At 38.7% G+C, this 22,082-nt stretch overlaps 1 protein-coding gene across 6 annotated transcripts in view; it reads right to left on the bottom strand.

The window, feature by feature from the left end:
• The window catches only part of msps (msps cytoskeleton-associated protein 5), a 231,031-nt gene that overhangs the window by 39,538 nt on the left and 169,411 nt on the right, over window positions 1-22,082 (bottom strand). For all 6 annotated transcript variants that reach the window (XM_071681598.1, XM_071681599.1, XM_071681601.1 and 3 more), the window contains 6 exons: window positions 21,866-22,035; window positions 15,708-15,929; window positions 10,849-11,106; window positions 10,438-10,641; window positions 5,165-5,300; window positions 2,775-2,968 (listed from right to left, as the gene is read on the bottom strand). In XM_071681598.1, coding sequence (XP_071537699.1) covers window positions 2,775-2,968; window positions 5,165-5,300; window positions 10,438-10,641; window positions 10,849-11,106; window positions 15,708-15,929; window positions 21,866-22,035 — 1,184 coding nt within the window. The remainder of the gene's footprint in view (window positions 1-2,774; window positions 2,969-5,164; window positions 5,301-10,437; window positions 10,642-10,848; window positions 11,107-15,707; window positions 15,930-21,865; window positions 22,036-22,082) is intronic.

Consider the following 22,082-nt stretch of genomic DNA (forward strand, 5'->3'; position numbering starts at 1 on the left):
CTCTGTATCCTGACCAAAATTCACCAAATCCTCTTCCTCTTTCAGTTTTGTCTTTTTATCCATCACTCGAACTAAACAAGTACTTCTTTACAACATTTTTGACAAATTTCATGAATAACTTTATATTAAACCCTCTGGCTATCCAATCCCTGCATCATTCAAAGAACTATTCACTGTCTATATCAACATCCTGGTTCAAAAACGTGAAGTGACCAGTTCACCACTCATGCTCTCTTTCCCTGTAAATCAGATCTCTTAATTTGGGTACCATCTTTGTTGCCCTTCTGTAGACCTCCTCTAAGAGCTCCAAAATACCTAATGTAAAGGAAAGGAATTTTACACTCATGGGGCTGAATCTCTTGAAAATTCTCAATCATATACCTTCTTAAATTCAACTATGCTGTCTGCATTAATCATATCTTCAGTCAATTCATTTCATCAATCCACCACTCTCATACCATAAGAGAACTGCACTTCTTTACATCTCCTTTGACAAATTTCTTGCCTAATTTCATGCTATGTCCTCTGGACGTCCCATCCCTACATCTTTTGAAGAACTGTTTCTTGCCAACATCATCAATATGGTTTAAAAACTCTAAGGGAAAGATCAGATTACTTCTCTATTCTATTTTTCAAGGATAAATTTATGGCTTTTAGCCTTTCCCTGAAAGTCAGCTCTCTTAATTTTAGTACCATATTTGTTGCCCCCTCTGGACCTTCATTAGCTCTATAATCACCTATTTGTGGTACTGTGCAGGGGTTTTTCAAATGTGGAGCCCAATCTCTATCATAAAAAACTCTCAATTATCATAAAAACTTTTCAAATTCATTATGTTAACTGCATTACCTATGTCTTCAGATATTTTTCTTCATCAAACTTCTCATACTATAAATGTATTTCTTTACAGCTTTTATACCAACTTTCTTGCTTAATTTCTTTCTCTAGCCTCTGGTTGCTATATTCCTACATCTCTTACAGAAACTACTGTCTATGTGCTCGATCTGTTTTAAATACTTTAAGTTTGTGATAAGGTTGCCCCTTACTCTTTTTTCTTCCAAAGTTGGCAAATCCAAAGCCGCTAGCCTTACCCTCTAATTTGGCTTTCTGTATTCTGGTACCATTTTTGTTGCCCTCTGCCGAGCCTTCTCTCTTAGCTCTTTGTGCTTCTTTAGTTGCAGTGACCAAACTTGAGAAACATATTCTATTTCCTGCCTTTGTAGGATGTGAATAGCTTGATCAGTATTTCTTTATTCATATGTGAATTGTATTCTAATCATTTGTCAGGAGACAGTTTCTCCCTTTAATTTTTCTTCTCAAAGCCTTCTCACACACTGAATCTTGAAGCTTATTTCCTGCTAAGGCCTTCTCTCACTTTGTCCCATCTTCATTACTCTACATTTGCTCGGGTTTAATTTTATCAACCATATATCAGACCAACTTTGGAGTCTGTTTAGGTAACCTTGTATGTTGATGCAATCTCCTTGCTATCCACATCCCTCATGACCTTTGCATCATCTGGAAAGATATTCAGGTAAGAGGACATACCTTCAGGTAAGTCATACACATAGATCAAGAAGAGTAATGGTCCCAGATCAGAATCCTGTGTCAATCTGCAGGTCATCTCAACCACTCACTCACTCCATCTCTTATTTGCTTTTTTTCAATCCCTGCACCACTCGTGAGCCTGCTACCCTTTCACTTATATATCTCATCACCTGTATTCCTTCCCAAAAAATAGTGCCAATACACCTCTGTTTTCTCTTTCACAAGCAATTCAATTTCATCATTCCACCATTCAAAACACCTCACCTGACCACCTTCCATATGCCTTTCATTTTTCTAACACTTGAAAGCAGCGCTTCCCTAAATACCTCCCATTCCTCATCCACTCTCCTAGCTTCATTTACTCACACCTTTTGCCATTCTACACTCAGTCTCTCCTGATATCTCTCTTAACAAATGCCTCTTTTCCAAACTCACTCAGTTTCACCATCACCTTCCTACTCATACCAATTCCTCTTTTCCTATAGCTTCTACAAATATTCATTCTTGACTCTGCCTAGTAATGATAAGAAATCCCACTAGCTTCCCCTCTCAGCACAACCACAATTAGTACATAATCCAAAAATGCCAACTTTCCAACACCCTACTCACCCACACATACATATGTAAGTCTATCTATCCATCTATATCTCTGATGCCTGTACCTTTCTAGAACTCCCTCATGGGGGTGACCCCAGCAATAGAGTCTCCATAACTAGTGAACTCTAGTGCCACTTCTAAGCCATTAGTGCCTTATCCTTATCAGGCCACTGACAGGTGTCCCTCCTTTTAAACAAGGTATTCCCAACTACCACTCCTTTTTCAGAAAACAATTCCACACACTGTTCAACCTTTTCATTCAAAACACTATGTAACCCACACACCCTAGTTATTCCCTCAACTACCACATTCTCTACTCTCACATTCAAACCGCCCATAACTAATACCTGATCCCTTGCATCAAAACTGGTGACACTTTCACTTGGCATCTCCCAAAACACTCACCTTTCTTCCTTAGCTCTATTATTTCCAGGTGCATAAACACTAATGATCACCCACCTCTCATAATCCACTTTCGTTTTTAACATCTTGGGCTCATTTCTTCACACTTTCACAAATTTCCAAAACCACATAAATTTCCAATTCCCATGATGATAAAACCTGCTGACATTAAATGTTTTCATAATTCATACTCACAATATATCATGTCAAATAAAAAACTAATTCTTACATTTCCAACGAGTTTGAAGACCTTCTCACCCTCGCGGAAATATACTTGAACTAAAGAATTGAGGGCAGCATTTCTAACAGAGTTGTCACGATCAGCAATCTGTTTTGCAATTTCTTTTAAGGCTACCCCAGGTGAAGGCTGACAAACTGGCATACCATACACATCTATCAAGCTTCCTATTGCTTCTAAGCATTCTGAAAGCAGAAAAATTAAAGATAGTTATATTATTTTACAGGTTAATTAAAAAGGAAATACACCTTAAAATGGAGATCAAATTCAAGGTTCTGCATATATCTAAGCAGTTAAACAATATATCTACTTATGAATCAAGTAATCTACCAATACCACCAATTCTCCCTATTCTACAAATAACTTATGCTGACATGGGAGATGGTGATCAAGTATAATAATAAAATAATAATATTAATTTTATATCTATCATACTTGATTGCCATTTCCTGCATCAGTGAGGTAGTGCCACCAAAAAGACGAAAAACAGCTCATTCACTTATATGTATATATCTAAACACCCGTACAAGCACACATATACATATCAACATATCTATTTTATTCATCATACTTAGACACTTACCCTTTCATTACTTACTTGATCAATCCACCTCACACCAAATATTGTCCTCAAATATTTCATTTCCAACACATCCACCCTCCTCCGCACAACCATATCTATAGCCCATGCCTTGCAACCAAATAACATTGATGGAACCGCTATTCCTTCAAACATACCCATTTTTGCTTCCCATGCATTCCCCGCATGTTGTAGGAGGCGACAGACTGCATACTCATCCCTCTCCGAGACTTGCATTTACCTTCCTAACCACCAGACACATGAACAAATTGAACCATGGTGACATCATACATCCCTGCTGCAGACCAACCTTCACTTGGAATAATTCACCTTACTCTCTCCCTACTCATACATAAGCATTATACCCTAAATAAAAACACTGCTTCGAGCAGCTTTCTTCCTACACCACATATTCTTAAGAACTTCCACAAAGCATCTCTATCAACAGGGAGACCAAGTTGGAGGTGGAAGGATGCAGTGAGAGATATTTAGAGCAATTAGGACCTGAACATGCAGGAGGGTGGAAGGCATGCACAGAATAGAGTGAATTGAATGATATGGCATACTGGGGTTAACGTGCTGTCAATGGACTGAACCAGGGCATGTGAAGTGTCCCGGATAAACCATGGAGAGGTCTGTGTGGTCTGGTTGTGGATGGGAAGCTGCATTCTTTAAATGGATGTGAACAGATGTGGCCTTTTTTTTTAATCTGTTCCAGCACTACCTTGGTAACAAGGGAAGAGTGATCAAGTATGAAATTTGAGACAGTGTGATAAAAGCATATAAAAATTTTCATATGCATTAGAAATATACAAATATGAAAGACAATGATACCTAATAAGGACAACATTAAAATTACATATATACTTCACATGGGAACTTGCAACAAATAAAAACCTCAAGATTTTATTTTATGCTAAAGACATGAAAATCCTAACAGAAATAATGTAGTTTTTATACTTTATTATCACCTTTCCTGCTTTAGTCTGGCATAATCAGGAACATATGAACAATGGATTCAGTTATACATATTCAAACTGCAGAAGTCATTTGTAATGCACTGAAACTAGAGACTAACTTCCACAGCCAAGCCCCACAGGATACTTCATGTGCCTTGGTTCAGCTGATTGACATGTTGTCTTCCTCCCTCATAATCCACATCAATCAAATTCCTTCTCTACAACACATACTTCTCATTGTCCTAAATGTTCAAATCCAATATCCTAAAGGCTCCTTCACTCCATTCTTCCACCTTTTGATTACACTTGCTCTCTCAAATGCAGATGTATAGATATTATTCATCAGTCTCTCTTCAATAATCCTCTCCACATGCCCAAGCCATTTTAGTAAACCTTTGCTGGTCCTCTCATTCAGGCAGAAGTCAATACCATCACCTCTCTCTGACACTCATTTCTTACTCAATCGATCTAAATCATCCCCCGTAACATCCTTTCAAGCACATCAACTCACTTCCTTTCCTTTGGACTCAATACCCAAGACTCACTATATAAATCAACAATCAAAGAGGCAGAAAATCCTGGAGCAAAATGAGTGATTTACAGCAACAGAATAATGAACTCAACAATTCACAAAACAAGTTGCAACATATCTCAAGTTTTCCAAAAACTCAAAAAACATATGAATTTAGTTGTGTCTGAAATGAAAAGGAAAATATTCACTGTGTGAACAGTGCTCATTATATCTACAGCAATATTATCAAATAGCACTTTACCCATACAATGGAAGAACTTGGGTCATATTATTCAATCTTATCAAGTCTCAAAATTCAACGTAATCATACCTGCTCTCTGTCTAGCATTTTTGGCTTTAAGTCCTTCCAACATGTATGGTGACACTTTGCTTGCAGGGTAGATATTACATATGAGCTTGGCAATATTTCTGGCAGGCCCTCTGATAGAATCTTTAGGATCTCCAAACTGAAAGACATAAAAGTTATCTTTTCTTTTTTGTTATGAGCTTGCCAAAAATACTAGGACATAAGAAAAATGTCAGTTACCTTGTAAACAAAGACACAACCATATACTGGCGTTTGAAGAGGTTGGTGGTGAAGCTGACTCTCATATTAAAATGGTGGGGGTAAATAAAATAAATGCAACTCCTGTCTGAGTGCAAGTGAGAGGTATAGAAAGTGATGCCCTAAAAATGACATTTCTTTAGAATAATGTTCCTTGCAGACAGACAGGCACAATGAAAGAATAAAACAATGGTTCAGAGGGAGGCATATAAGAGAAAGATACCAAACTCGAAAAAAATGGCAAAAGCAAGATGGGGAGATAGTACTGATGACCTTCAAGGAGAATAAAAAGTGTTTTGCAAGGTGAACTGTGTAAGGAAAAATTGAAAATGAATGGGACCAACAATGAGAGCAGCATGTGGAGAAGTGGTAAGTGGCTAAGAGGTGAAATGAGACGAGTGTTTTGAAGGACTGTTGAATGTGTAAGATGATGGGGTGGCAAATGTGATGCATAAAAAAGAGGTAGCATGTTGAGTGAGAGAGTCCTGGTAAATGATTGGTAAAAAGAGGGGAAGCAATGAAAATCTTGCACAAGCTGAAGGAGTACATGGAACTGTTGTGGAGTTTCTCAAGAAAAGGGGTGACATTGTTGCTGTTGAGTTTGAGTTGGTCCACAGTTATATGGCCCAAGCAGAGGTGCATGATGACGGGACGAATGTCTGTACAGCACCCTTATGTAAAGGCAAGGGGCACTTAAGTGAATACTCCAATCACAGAGGGATAAGTGTAAGAGGTAAAACTGATAATGTGAAGATTCAGAGGACAGTGGTATGCACAGAACATCTGATGTGGTAGCATAAAAGTGGCTGCAGGAGAGGTGGAGAATGTGTGGCCAAGGTGTATGCTTTGAAGATGTTATGGGAGAAAAACTTGGGAGATAGTAAACTGTAAATGGTATTTATGGATCTGGAGACAGCATAACAGCATACAGTTGGGTTGAAAAAGAGGCATTATGGAAGGTGCTAAAAATACCGAGGGTGAATGGAGAATTACTGAATGCTTTGAGTTTTTATCAGGACAGCAAAGCATAAATGTAAGTTGCAATGGAGGAGGAGAAATGGGTCTCACTGGAGGTGCATCCGAGTCATAGATGTGGATGTTTAATCTATTCATGGATGGGTGGTTAAGGAAGTGATTGCATCAATCTTTGAGCAAGGTTTTATCTATAGTATACTGGAGGTTGAGGTAGGGGTATAAGTGGGGAGAGCATTGGAAGTGAAACAGTTGCTGTTTGCAGAAGACACAGCTCTGGTGGCAGACTCTAAAATTAACTGAATGTGAGGCTTTTACCTTAAAAATTTCATCATAAAGTCAATAATGCTACTTGATATCTTACAAAAATCCTTCAAGACAAATTTCAACAGAACCAAACAATGAGTTTTGCAATATCACTTGATGAGTGAAGTTGCAAAATGTAGGAAGTGTGTTTATGATGTCTGTAAGTATATATGATTTGTTGAAGGTAAATGTGAGTAAAAGTAAAGTAATGGTGTTTCAAAGGAAATAGAATAAAAGCACATATTTTGCAAATCTCTACAGAATGAGGGAAGAAAATGTACTAAAGTGAGTTACAGATATGTGGGAAGAGAGTGAAGGAAGAGGTTAAAAAATTCAATTATTTGACAACTAACATGGGTATGTTTGTTGACATGGAAGGAGAGATAAGGGGTAGAGAGCAGTAATGGGTAGAAGAGTCACTGGGTCTATTAATACAAAAATGAATGGTAGAGGTATCATGTATGGAAGTGAAGAAAGGATTAAACAGGAAAGCATAGTCCTCCTGAAACTGACCTATACATCTGAAACATGGACATGGAATAAGACACTGAACTTTTTGAAAGGAGTTAGTGGTATGATGAGATGGAATGAAGAAAGAAATGAGTGAGAGTATGAGAGGTGTGGTATGACAGGGAATGCAAAGGAAATGAATTGCATTGTGGGAGAGTGGGTGAAACACAATACTCTGAGGAGGTTTGGGCATGTGGAAAGAATGCAATAAGAATAGTTAACAAGGAGTGTGTATGATAGTAAAATTAAAGGGGTTAGTGTTAAAGGAGGACAACCTGTGACATGGGGAAATAGAGTGGAAGAATACTTGAGGGAAAGAAACAGTGGAAGAACATGTGGAATGGTGTACACGAAAGAGGTATGTAAGGACAGGCAATAGTGGAGACTTTCACCGTAGCAACCCCCTTGGTGAGAGTTTTCAGAAGAAGGGCATCAGAAATATACATGGATAGAATATCCTTTGGAATATAAACTGCAGACGGCTAGATACTCGGATGCAAAGATGAAGTGATCAGTACAAGGCAGCCCAAAACTTCATTCTGTGGGGCCATAATGGTGAGGCATGATATGAGGGCCATCCATGAATCATTCCTATAAAGTCCTCATTCAATCTACTCTCAGTGTTTCTGATAAGTGGATTTTTCTAAATTTCAGCCAGTCACATTATTTTGCACTATGATGGCCACATTACATGTATAACAAAAAATTAAAAGCTGATAAAAAACTTGATCTTTCATATAAACTGGCCCAGTTGTGTCTGACAAAGAAGCTCTTTGTATTTTCAGTTAGCTAATCAGAACCAATGACAAGCTGGGGTGATCATAGTGGACAGACACAAAAGGAAGAAAACTGATAAGGGACCCACTATCAATCATTTCTGTTGAGGCATGGTTCAATCTGCGCATTAGTATCCCATACAAGGTTTTGTGGTGCATTAGAAAATGCATCAGTGTACTTTTACACTGTTAAAATCTACAGTGACCTTCATAATTAAGGGTCTTATTGACAATAACCATAACATTACTTTTTTGAGGTCTATAATCAAAGAGAAAGTTAAATGTATAGTTTGAAAGTTAAGATCCTTTCTTGTATATCTGTGACACATGGCATATTGTGTAATTCAGTTACTCTATTGTCATATGGGGTGAGTCTCATTAGCATCAATGGTTTTGTTACCAATCTCTCATCTTTTAGAAAGTCCTTATCATGTCAATCAAATCACTAACGAAATAATTAAAGAAATAATTCAGCTCCTTAGAATTCTCAATGATAGAACAAGCACCTGTAATATATGAATTACTTCTATCAAATATAAACTGTGATGGAATAAAGTTGGCAAAATCCATCCATGGCCTTGAGCCAGATGGCCAAGGCATGCAGCATCTCCCCTCCTTACATTGAGAGTGGGATCTTCATCCTCATAGCTGGCAATATTGTGCTCTTATCCCTAGTGCCTTTGCTTTTTAAATATTTCTATGAAAAATTAGGTCCTTATAATACTCAAATTTTTCATGTGCACTTTGCACAGGGCAAAACTCTTACACTGTGGGCTTTAGCACTATGATGGTTACTGGCCACCCCAATGGAAAATACACAAGCTAGTGTCTGGAAAGACCCTCTGAGATGCCAATACATGAATTCTGACTATCTAACACCCCTATTGTCACATGACTTCAAAAATGAGGTCCCAAACATGGGACACTCACAGTTAACTCCCAAAGGCCACGTGTCCCATATACAGGTTATCAGCAGTCAATGGGTTAAAATCAAACAATTGAAGTCATCCCCAAGCTGCACCTCCTTACCTTAATTATGTTCACATTTACTCTCATCTTTCTTCAACTTTTGGTTGATGATAATACCAGATAAGCCTGGAATAGATGATTATACTAAAGGAGTGGCCATTGAAAAATATACCATCATCTAATGATCAAGATATGAAATTAATATTTGGGTGGTTGTTAAAGGAAATATAACCATATAACAAGCAAGCACTGCAGTTAGCAGCATGCACAAGCACTTCCATTACGGCAAAATCTCATTGTAGGTAGGTAGATATTCTTGCAACCCATCTTGCCAAGCTTTTCAACTAAAGGTATCACATTAATCACCCTTGCCTTCAGATCCCCTTGAACTAATATTTGATCCTTTGCATCAAAACTCACAAAGCACTCAATCAAGTGATGAGTGTTACGCTTCTAAGAACTATCTCTACTAGAGTTAGACATATTGAAGAAAATGTTTTTTCATTTATTCATATATCTTTCTTTCTTTCTTTCATACTATTCGCCATCTCCCGCGTCAGCGAGGTAGTGTTAAGAACAGAGGACTGGGCCTCTGAGGAAACATCTTCATCCAGCCCCCTTCTCTGTTCATATAAGAAGCAAAACTGAATACTGCTGGGTTATATGGACACAAACAAAACAGAGGTAAACATTAAAGAGAATTCAAAGCATTTCACAGGCAAGATCAAGGGGATGGAACACATGTATTACCACGATAGGCTGAAACTATAAAGCCTAGATGGATGTATAATATAATCTATGCATGGCAAAAAACTGAGGGTACTAAAGAAAATGTGTTAAGCCTGAAAGCCTCTAAACAGGGAAGGTACAAAGTTATAAGTCTTCAAGAATACCTAGGAACATTTCAAATATTTTTTTTTTCTTTCAAACTATTCGCCATTTCCCGCGTTAGCGAGGTAGCATTAAGAACAGAGAACTGGGCCTTTGAGGGAATATCCTCACCTGGCCCCCTTCTCTGTTCCTTCTTTTTGTGAAAAAAAAAAAAAAGAAAAAAAAAGAAAAAGAAAAAAAAAGGAACATTTCGAATATAAGACACAAAAATACAAAGCAGCCAAGCCAGGAAGCTAAAATGTTTACTCAATGAACTGCCAGGAATAATAAGAAACATGCATGGGCAACAACTACAAGAACAATCAAAAGAAAACTTGACACATGGTTGAAATCAGTCCAAAAGGAACCAAAAATGTTTACTCAATGTACTGCCAGGAATAATAAGAAACATGCATGGGCAACAACTACAAGAACAATCAAAAGAAAACTTGACACATGGTTGAAATCAGTCCAAAAGGAACCAAAAATTGATAATTATCCTTCATCCTAATCAACAGACTCCTTTTTACATACAGCCTGAGTACATTCTTAAGGAAATTCTAATAGTCTAAAGTTGGGTATTTTGAGTGTCCATCTTATGTGCACTTGTTGAAAACTACATTTGCTCTTGCTTACCTTTGTAACTAAGAATGGAAGAAAGCAATTTGCTTCAGTGTCAAGTAAATGGTATCCATCTTCTGATACAAACTGAAATACTTGCTGCAAGTAGTCCATAGCTTTCATGATTACCGATGGATTGGTGTCAAAGAAACGGATTGTCAACCATTTCAAAATCAAATCGAGGTTGGCAATGCAAGCTGGAAGGTTTGAATTTAGATCCTGGAAAAATAAGGTGACTAGTGATACATCACATGGTTTAAAGTTGACTCATAGTTTCTTAGTGCAGACAAATAGATGTCAATCCCTTATGAAACCTAACCCAAATATCCATTAAAGCTACTTCAATCTTTCAATCTAACTTTTAAGTGTTCAATCATACTTAACTATAAAATTTTTGACATCTCTATTAATGTACACGAAGTTCACCTCATTTAAAGCATCTATAGCTTTGATATGGAACTTGAAATCCTGATGGAACATGTTTGAAGTCAACTGCCGATTCATTCCTGCAGTAGTCATCTGATCCTTCAACTGGGTGATAAACTCTGGCCGTGGAGTGGAAAAGTCCCAACGAAGTACCCGTAAACGTTGCTCATCAGTGGCTCGTTGTTGCTTTAAATTATTCACTTGAAGGAGTGGGGAGGTGTCTACATCCTCGGAATCCTTGCGTCCACCAGCTGTACCCTGCCGAATGAGAAAACCATATCATGAAGAGTTCATAAAAAGTTTCTATAATATATAATAAAGATATCTACCTTTCACTGGTGAGGATATTCCCTCAAAGGCCCAGTCCTCTGTTCTTAACGCTACCTCGCTAATGCAGGAAATGGTGAATAGTTTGAAAGAAAAGAAAGAAACTGGTAATCTGATTCCAAATTCCATGGGCTGATCACATATAAGGTGGTGATGAACTTATACAAATTCTCAATCCATACATAATACATCTATGTGAAAAATGGACCTCTAATAAAAATTCTCTTCTTACTCTTTTGTCAAGCTTATTTGTCAAGTGAGACCAATGATTCCACTTGCAACACCTTTATAAAAATAATATCTTATTGTAACTGATCTTGAAACATTCCTTTACCATCTTTCTTAAAAAATTTCCCAAGCCATAATCAATCTCGCCATCACTGTGAAAAAAAAGAGGGGGAACGAAAATTACACAGTTTAACTGTTCAAGGGAATAGAAAGGCATCATAATAGCCAACCCCAGAGTGGTCAATCTTGGAAGTGGGGACACATGCAACGAGCTCATGAGAAAAAGACTGAAGATAGATAATGCCAAGAGGAGTTACTGAGAAGGAAGGCACTCCACTGTAGCTAGCAGAAAGGTGAAGGATGAACCACCCTTGTAGTGTGAACAGTATTACATATTTGGGTAAAGAAAACCCATTTATACAGGAAATAACTGCTCACACTTTCTTCACTGACTCTTCCTGGGATGGCTATCATTTCTCTGGTCAGGATGCCTTGTATTATGATGAACACATAGCAGATATTATCTTGGCTGGGATTGAGTCCTACATCTCATTTCAATATTTTTTCTCCCCAGTCTGGATTTGATCACTCCTGCTCTGATGTCCAGGAGTGCATACAAAGCCATGAAGTTCCCTTCCCTGGACACCCACTCCACTTTCATCTCAATCTGGAATTGCAATAAATCTGTTCTTTGCAAAGTCAAGCACACCTTCATGAAAAGCAAGTGTGCTGACTTCATTTCTTCTACTGACAAATCTATTTGCTTTTTAACGAAAAACATCAACATCTTTAATTCAAAGTCTTCTCAACTCTTCCCACCTGATCAATCTATCGAAACTCTAACTAATACAGCCACTCTTTTTGGTACCTTATATTCCTCTAACTGAACTCTTAGACAATTCAGTCTCTAATCTTTCATCCTAATTTCCTCCTATTGCACCAATGCCATCTCTTGTATCTCCTCATGCAGGGTTCATATAGCTGTTCTTAACTGACTTAATATCTGTATTGTTGTCACACTTTCAGAGACTTTTATTAAATGCAAAGTCAAGCTAACTGGTCTGAATTGTTTATGTGTAATCTTGAATCCTCACATGCAATTTTGTCTGCAATTTTGCTTTCATCCACACTTTGCTTCAATAATAAACTTTGGCTTTACTCTTGCTGTTTTTATTTTTGAGGAACATGGATGGAATACCATCTGGTTAGGGAGCTGAATTTTCTCAGAGGTAATCAATCACTCTGACTGTATGGCCAAAAAGATTTATCAGCAGAGGAATTAATTTGCCTTCTTTTTATGAAGGTGTGCTTGATTTTACAAAGAACAACTTTGCAATGATTATGAATGCAGTGGGACTGAGGGAAGGGAATGCTTTATTGTCTAGTGCGCTCTGTGCCTGATGGGTCAGGCATCAAAGTAGATGTAGTATACAATAGGGATGATCAATGAGCTCTTCCAAAGTACTACAGCTGTACCAGTACTTTGATGGAGGCACCGACAGTGGCAGATGCTTAATTAGAAGAGACAGAAATACAACTTCAGTATGAAGTCTGGAAGGAGAATAAAACAGTGTAACTGAAGTTACAGGACTTATAAGTAAAAAACTTAATGAATGTACCAGAAGAGTTGCTGTCATAGCAGGGACCTTGAGTTGGGTGTCTGACTATCTGTTCCAGATTGTGAACATACAGCCTGACCATCCTTGTGGCATATTTGAAATTCCCAGCATAAAGGAAGGATTTCAGCCCATGGATGAGAAGGGATATATACTTCACTTGGTTCTTTCATCTGTTCCTAACTTAGGAAACCGAGAATAAAATAGGGAAGGACTTCCAGTACTCCCCCTTCCTCATTGCATTATAAACCATGTAGAAAATCCATAGGTATAATTGCTGCTCTCCTTTCCCTTGTGATAGATAACATTTCCCTTCATTTCTTTTTCATACTTGATCACCATTTATCATGTATGCAAAGTAGTCCCAGGGTCAGATGAAGAAATGGCCTTTAATGCTCACATCCACTCTCTATGTCATGTGTAAGGTGATGAAACCTCAGCCCCATCCCTTAATTGGCACCACAAAACCCTCTGCAGTTTCCCCTGACCGTTTCATATAACCTGATCATACCTTAAACCCTCCTGGATGTTTGAGCTATGAAAGTGAAATAAGTACAGCCTTTATCCAGTCATTAAAGACAAGGTCACTTTCCCTCAAAATTCCACACACATTTTCCAAGTACAATTTCATTTCAACTTATCTCCACCCCAATAGCCCACCCATCTATACTAGCAGTTCTTCCATTCTTTAAAACTAACACTTCTTAAATGCAGCACTGTTATGAATACAAGCAAGGTGCCTTAGAGATGTCATCGAGAAAAAACATTTCTGACAAAATGTATCAAAAGCATTTTAGTGATACTGAAACTGATATATTCATTTATTTCTATAATATTTTGTTGCTGTCTCCCGTGTTAGTGAGGTAGCGCAAGGAAAGAGATGAAAGGACCCAACCCACTCACATACACATGTATATACATACACGTCCACACACGCACATATACATACCTATACATCTCAACGTATACATATATATACACATACAAACATATACATATATACACATGTACATAAGTGTTACTGTCTGCCCTCATTCATTCCCGTCGCCACCCCAACACACATGAAATGACAACCCCCTCTCCCAGCATGTGCACGAGGTAGTGCTAGGAAAAGACAACAAAGGCCACATTTGTTCACACTCAGTCTCTAGCTGTCATGTATAATGCATCAAAACCACAGCTCCCTTTCCACATCCAGGCCCCACAAAACTTTCCATGGTTTACCCCAGACGCTTCACATGCCCTGGTTCAATCCTCTGACAGCACGTCGACCCGGTATACCACAACGTTCCAATTCACTCTATTCCTTGCACGCCTTTCAAGCTCCTGCATGTTCAGGCCCCAATCACTCAAAATCTTTTTCACTCCATCTTTCCACCTCCAATTTGGTCTCCCACTTCTCCTCATTCCCTCCACTTCTGACACATATATCCTCTTTGTCAATCTTTCCTCACTCATTCTCACCATGTGACCAAAACACTTCAAAACACCCTCTTCTGCTCTCTCAACCACACTCATTTTTATTACCACACATCACTCTTACCCTTCCATTACTTTCTCGATCAAACCACCTCACACCACATACTGTCCTCAAACATCTCATTTCCAGCACATCCACCCTACTTCGCACAACTCTTTCTATAGCCCACGCCTAGTAACCATGTAACATTGTTGGAACCACTGTTCCTTCAAACATACCCATTTTTGCTTTCCAAGATAATGTTCTCGACTTCCACACATTTTGCAACGCTCCCAGAATTTTCACCCCCTCCCCCACCCAATGATTCACTTCTGCTTCCATGGTTCCATCCGCTGCCAAATCCACTCCAGATATCTAAAACACTTTACTTCCTCCAGTTTTTCTCCATTCAAACTTACCTCCCAGTTGACTTGTCTCTCAACCCTACTGTACCTAATAACCTTCCTCTTATTCACATTTACTCTCAGCTTTCTTCTTTCACACACTTTACCAAACTCAGTCACTAGTTTCTGCAGTTTCTCACACAAATCAGCCACCAGCGCTGTATCATCAGCAAACAGCAACTGACTCACTTCCCAAGCTCTCTCATCCACAACAGACTACATACTTGCCCCTCTTTCCAAAACTCTTGCATTCACCTCCCTAACAACCCCATCCATAAACAAATTAAACAACCATGGAGATATCACACACTGCTGCCGCAAACCTACATTCAATGAGAACCAATCACTTTCCTCTCTTCCTACACGTACACATGCATTACATCCTCGGTAAAAACTTTCCACTGCTTCTAACAACTTGCCTCCCACACCATATATTCTTAATACCTTCCACGGAGCATCTCTATCAACTCTATCATATACCTTCTCCAGAAACATAAATGCAACATACAAATCCATTTGCTTTTCTACGTATTTCTCACATACATTCTTCAAAGCAAACACCTGATCCACACATCCTCTACCACTTCTGAAACCACACTGGAAGTGATATATTTGTATAAATTTGTATTGCAGATTTAACATGTTATGTAAGACATATATGCCGGTTTCTGAACTATTCAGTTTCATATCATACACACAATACAAATTATCCAAAAACACATGAATTACAAGCAAACTGATTTAACAAATTACCTCATCTAAGAAAAACTGAGTTTCATTGCAAATTCTGTCTCAGGGATACAATAAAAACAATATGCAAATTACCGCTCTTGTGGCAGAAGGCGCCCTCAAACCTTTCTTTCCAGTTGGAGTGCCACCTTTTCCTCCAGCTGCCGCCCCACCCTGTTGTCTATCCATGTATCCTCCTGAACGACCACTAGGACCACCAATCCCACTTGTGCTGCCTTTAGGCTTAGGCTGAGGCTTTGCTGGCAGATTGGGCTTAGCCTTCTCTAAGGCCTGCATCACAGTATTCTTTGAAGATGGCTGAAAGAGTTTACAACTAATCAGCATCTCAGATGACAGCACAAATATGTAAAGGAATCTGAAAAAGATGCATTCTGAAAGACAAATGTGCACCATAATCAATGTTCTCTAACCATAATAACCATTAAACTGATAAGAACAATATTCACATCAATAGCCACTATACACTCTAATTACAATAATAAAAAAATCTGAATGCTGAAATAAATGTAATTATTTTTCAAACCTAGGTAATCTGAATGCCAGTCTCACCATAATCAAGACACATTCATGACCTGCTAGTCTCCAAGTTAGGTCATTCTGCATAATGGAAATATTGTCTAAATGGGTGCATTTTTACAGCACAGATAGGCTATCACAAAACTAAGCAGTGACACTGTTGATGCTAACAAGGTATTCTAATCATCCCCTGCGGTAACTTCCTTACCCTTGTCCAAGCAATTGTTTCTGTATTTGCAAGTCTCTCAATTTCTTCTCAAAAAATCAACTGAATGATTTTGATATCAATGCAATATCCAATATCAATAAAATGATTCAATTAGTTTTCCATTTATCTTTAAGTGTTAACCTTTCATGATGTAATGTAACCATTCCTATGAATGTAGCATGAGTCACACATCAAAAATTTGCATATCAACAATAAAGAAACGTCAATAATCATGTAGTTCAACCCTTTCAGGTCACGGATTTCTATTAGTCATCCCCCAAAGACAGTGTATATTTGGCAAAATCTGAAATACTAAAATGCAAGTGTAGCAAATTATATAAACATAGCACCATACAGAACTCAGGGATGTATTCAGAACATAAAAGTGACATTCCAGCCAGCCAGCATTTGAAAAGTATAAGACATCAAGAAAAGAGGAGTGAATGTTGGGGTGAAGAAGGTGGTGAGAGTAAGTGAGCTTGGGAAGGAGACCTGTGTGGGGAAGTACCAGGAGAGACTGTGTACAGAATGGAAAAAGGTGAGAACAATGGAAGTAAGGGGAGTGGGGGAGGAATGGGATGTATTTAGGGAATCAGTGATGGATTGCGCAAAAGATGCTTGTGGCATGAGAAGAGTGGGAGGTGGGCTGTTTAGAAAGGGTAGTGAGTGGTGGGATGAAGAAGTAAGAGTATTAGTGAAAGAGAAGAGAGAGGCATTTGGACGATTTTTGCAGGGAAAAAATGCAATTGAGTGGGAGAAGTATAAAAGAAAGAGACAGGAGGTCAAGAGAAAGGTGCAAGAGGTGAAAAAAAGGGCAAATGAGAGTTGGGGTGAGAGACTATCAGTAAATTTTAGGGAGAATAAAAAGATGTTCTGGAAGGAGGTAAATAGGGTGCGTAAGACAAGGGAGCAAATGGGAACTTCAGTGAAGGGCGAAAGGGGGGGAAGTATGGTTTGGAAAGAATGAATATATTTGAGAGGAGAGTGAAAATGCTTATCAAGTAGTATAGGATTTGGGATTTCCAAAGCTGAAAGGGTCAGAGAACATGAAAACAGCAAGAGGTACTGAAAAAAAGTTTAGAAGATGAAAAGGCAGGCAAATGTTGCATTATTTAAAAAAGGTGAGTATTTTGACTGCAGTGAAGATTTAATGATGTAGTCTTGGTCAGGACAATGCTGAATAGTCATAGTAAAGCAAATGGGTGATACTGAAATGAGCTAAACTTAACAGAGACAATAGTGATTTCCAGGTAAAAGAGGATGATGAGCGGAAAGGCCTCTTGGACATCAGATGGGATAAGAGCTTTGCTTTAGAATAAGAGATGTGATGGCACAGTGTCCTCCATCAAAGAATGTATCTGAGAAATACTTTTGAAAGCAATGTTGTCAGAGCATCTAAAGATCTGCACAATGCATATGATAGCTTGCTGGTCTGTACATATTTAAAACATGTGGGAGCAACTTTAAACGTACACTCTGCATTCCCAGGTGTTAAATATTGTAATTGAAAAGGGGGAAAGTGATTGGTCCAGTAATGGGTTTCAGCTGTGTATTATCACACTTTTTATTTTTAAGGATGAGTTTTGGAGTAATCAAGATCCTGAATGCCAGAGCAAGTAGGAATCTGTATGGGATGAGGATGCGCTGGGAAGTGAGCATTTTCCTCCATTCACAGCCTGGTGTCTATTACAGAGAACCTGGAAACTGTGCTGATGTAAGCAAGAAGACATTACAGGCAATTAGAATAATGAGCAATTATAGTACAGTAGGGTTGAGGGTCAAGTCAATTGGGAGGTGAGTTTGAATGGAGAAAAACTGGAGGAAGTGAAGTGTTTTAGATATCTGGGAGTGGATCTGTCAGCGGATGGAACCATGGAAGCGGAAGTGGATCATAGGGTGGGGGAGGGGGCGAAAATTTTGGGAGCCTTGAAAAATGTGTGGAAGTCGAGAACATTATCTCGGAAAGCAAAAATGGGTATGTTTGAAGGAATAGTGGTTCCAACAATGTTGTATGGTTGCGAGGCGTGGGCTATGGATAGAGTTGTGCGCAGGAGGATGGATGTGCTGGAAATGAGATGTTTGAGGACAATGTGTGGTGTGAGGTGGTTTGATCGAGTAAGTAACGTAAGGGTAAGAGAGATGTGTGGAAATAAAAAGAGCGTGGTTGAGAGAGCAGAAGAGGGTGTTTTGAAATGGTTTGGGCACATGGAGAGAATGAGTGAGGAAAGATTGACCAAGAGGATATATGTGTCGGAGGTGGAGGGAACGAGGAGAAGAGGGAGACCAAATTGGAGGTGGAAAGATGGAGTGAAAAAGATTTTGTGTGATCGGGGCCTGAACATGCAGGAGGGTGAAAGGAGGGCAAGGAATAGAGTGAATTGGAGCGATGTGGTATACAGGGGTTGACGTGCTGTCAGTGGATTGAATCAAGGCATGTGAAGCGTCTGGGGTAAACCATGGAAAGCTGTGTAGGTATGTATATTTGCGTGTGTGGACGTGTGTATGTACGTGTGTATGGGGGTTGGGCCATTTCTTTCGTCTGTTTCCTCGCGCTACCTCGCAAACGCGGGAGACAGCGACAAAGTATAAAAAAAAAAAAAAAAAAAAAAAAAAAAAAAAAAAAAATCAAGAAATGTGTTGGGATAAGAAAAGAGGAGGAGACACACTGTGAAATGAATAATGTGAACAGGGTAAGAGTTGAAACTTTTTCATAAAATGATAATAAATAAATTGTCACTTAAAGAACAGTGAATCAGGGTAAGGGATTCAGTGGGAAGAATTTTAAAGGATGATGTAAAGACATGGAGGAAAACGTACGACAAATATTTACAGGAGGAGTCTAGTAACAACCTAAAGTGTTTTCAAGATTCAAGACACGAAAGATCTAACATCAGTGATGTGGAAAGGGGAGATGGTCTTGGAAAGCAATGAAATATCTAGAGAGGACAGAGTGCCAAAAAGCCTTAACTCAAGTAGTATCATGATCCTATGGAGATTTCTCCATACAGCCTGAAAAAGTCAGCAGACACATGAAAACGTTCAAGAGGTTACTGACGGAAAATAAAGTATTAAAGAAATGGAAAAGGGGCAAATGTTACATCTATCTTAAAGAAACTGAGTAGTTTGACTGACACAGTGACAAGACTTTCTGATGAGTCTGGTCAGGACAATACTAGAAAAGATCATCAGTAAGCAAATGGGTGACTACTGAAAATGAAGAAACTGGACAACAGAGACAAATAAGGATTCACAGAGAAGAGATCATGCGGAAAACCTCTTGGACTTCGATGGGATAATGAGCTTTGCTTTATAAAAAGAGATGGATGCCACATTCCTCACATCCACACAGCATCCACTGCCCTGATCTGGTAAACTTTGCAAACTGTTGTCCAGGGCCCTCTAAAACTTCACCATGCATCCCATGGTCTTGCTGGTCTGATACACTATAAACACATGTCCAGGGCCCTCTTAAACTTCACTCTGCATTCCATGGTGTTACCAATAATTGTAATTGAGGTGTTGAAGAGTCTCTGGCTCCAGACATTCAAGGGGCTCTCTCTAACTGTGTATTATCACACCTTTTTATTTAAGAGATAGTATTTTACGATCTTCTATGCCAGTCATGCCAGTAGGCATGCTGCTATGGGATGTAGGATGTCGCTCAAGGTGCATTTCCTCCATTCACACCTGGATGTCTTTACAGAGAACCTTGGAGCAGTGTCTGACGAACAAGAAGAGCACTTCCATCAGGCCATTAGCATAATGGAGCATTGATATCAAGGATTCTGGAATGAAGGAGTTCTTGCAGATTACTGCTGGATTTCATACAGGAATGCACCAGAGTCAGAGCACCACAGGAGGTCCAAAGCTAAGTGCTTTTAGCTTGTGAACAGCACCATAGAAAGTTAAAAGCTCATTTTTAGCTTGTCCTTCTATTTTTCAGTTTCTGTCAATAAATAATTTTTTTCATGAGCATCACATATGTGAAACACCAGGTTGTGGGGCACTGGAAAATGGGGACCAGATATACAATTCACACTAGGACTCGGACAACTCAAAAGTTGGTTGGAAACATGACTAACAAAATTCAACCTGCATAAATTCAATGAGGATAGGGCTATGAAGAAAGGCCATGGTATAAACATCAAATAGCAGAAAATATGCAGCTAGAATCTGTGTGAGAGTGACTTGGGAGTGGACAGTGTATCTCAACTGTCACCTATGCCCATCTTAGGAGAAAAATAAAGAAGATAAACTGTCTGCTAACACATATCAAAATTTCTTATGCATAACATGGATACTAAAATATTCAGTGCACTGTTCATATCCTAAGGTGAGTCAAAAGAAGTGTATGCTTCTCAGGATTATTCACTATACTTTGAAGCCACAAATTTGTCCTGCATGGAAGTAAGACGACTAAGGGGTTACTTGACCCTAACTTCTAAGTATAACTTCTAAGTCTCTAAACCAGTTTAGTGACATCAAAAGTGAATACTCAAGTTTCTAAACCAAATAATGACATTATAAGTAAAAACATTTTGAAATAATGCAAGATTGGAACAATCAGATAACAATAACGTAATATTAAGCATGAAACTTGTAAGACATCATGTAAAAAAGGCATTTTTTCTAGTGTATGCGTGGAGGATTAATAGTTGAAACTTGAATGATGTCTTTTCCTAGCGCTACCTCGCACGCACGCAGGGGGAGGGGGGTGCCAGTTCATGTGTGGCGGGGTGGTGGTGGGAATGGATGAAGGCAGCATGTATGAATATGTATATGTGTATATATGTATATGTCTGGGTATGTATATGTACATATACGTTGAAATGCATAGGTATGTACATGTGCGTGTGTTTATGTATAAACGTGTATGTCGGTGGGCTGGGCCATTCTTTTGTCTGTTTCCTTGCACTACCTTGCTAACACAGGAGACAGAAACAAAGTATAATAAATAAATATTGAATGATGAAATTTTGAATGCAGACAGCATGCAAAGGTTTAAGAAAAAAAAAAAAAAAAATGATAGAGGAGAAAACCAAAAAGATAGGCCCCACAAAATATAGAACCTCATCACTGTACTGTTGAAAGAAGCAATTACACTGAAACCCCCCTATCATTATATCTTCCTACACCACTATTATATAAACTGAGTAGGTACTCAGTGACTCCAATGAATGAACCCCCCCTCCCTCTAATTTAACTCCATGTGCCTAGAGATTGATTCTCCCTTTAATAGTTCCCACCATTATTATCTCTGGGAAACTGAGGTCTGTTGATTTTTGTAAGTGCCAGTTACATTTTGGAATGACATTTAGCATCCATGCATGCCTCTAACTGGCAAAGGAAGAATTCAATTACAGGTAGGAAAATTAGGTCTGAAACTGTTGTGGGAAGTGGCTGATATTCATTTTTATCTCACTCATACTCAATTCACAATAGTGGCCATCTACAATGTAACTATCACAAGCGTGCTATCCAAACTGACTCATTAAAAAACGTGGCATACCTTAACTTTACTGGTGTGCTTGAGCATGCCTTCATAGCCAAGATGAATCATGAATGGTAGCACTGCCTCACTGGCTCCTTTTCTTACGTCAACATTGCGGTCCTCCAGGGCCATGAATAAGTACTGGGTGCATGCATGTAATTCCTCCTTATTTACACCTTTTGGTGGAGCTGAAATAAAAAACATTTGTAAGGACATACTATAATTCTAAAAATTC

Source organism: Panulirus ornatus, chromosome 33 (genome assembly GCF_036320965.1).
Source record: "Panulirus ornatus isolate Po-2019 chromosome 33, ASM3632096v1, whole genome shotgun sequence".
Lineage (NCBI taxonomy): Eukaryota > Metazoa > Arthropoda > Malacostraca > Decapoda > Palinuridae > Panulirus > Panulirus ornatus.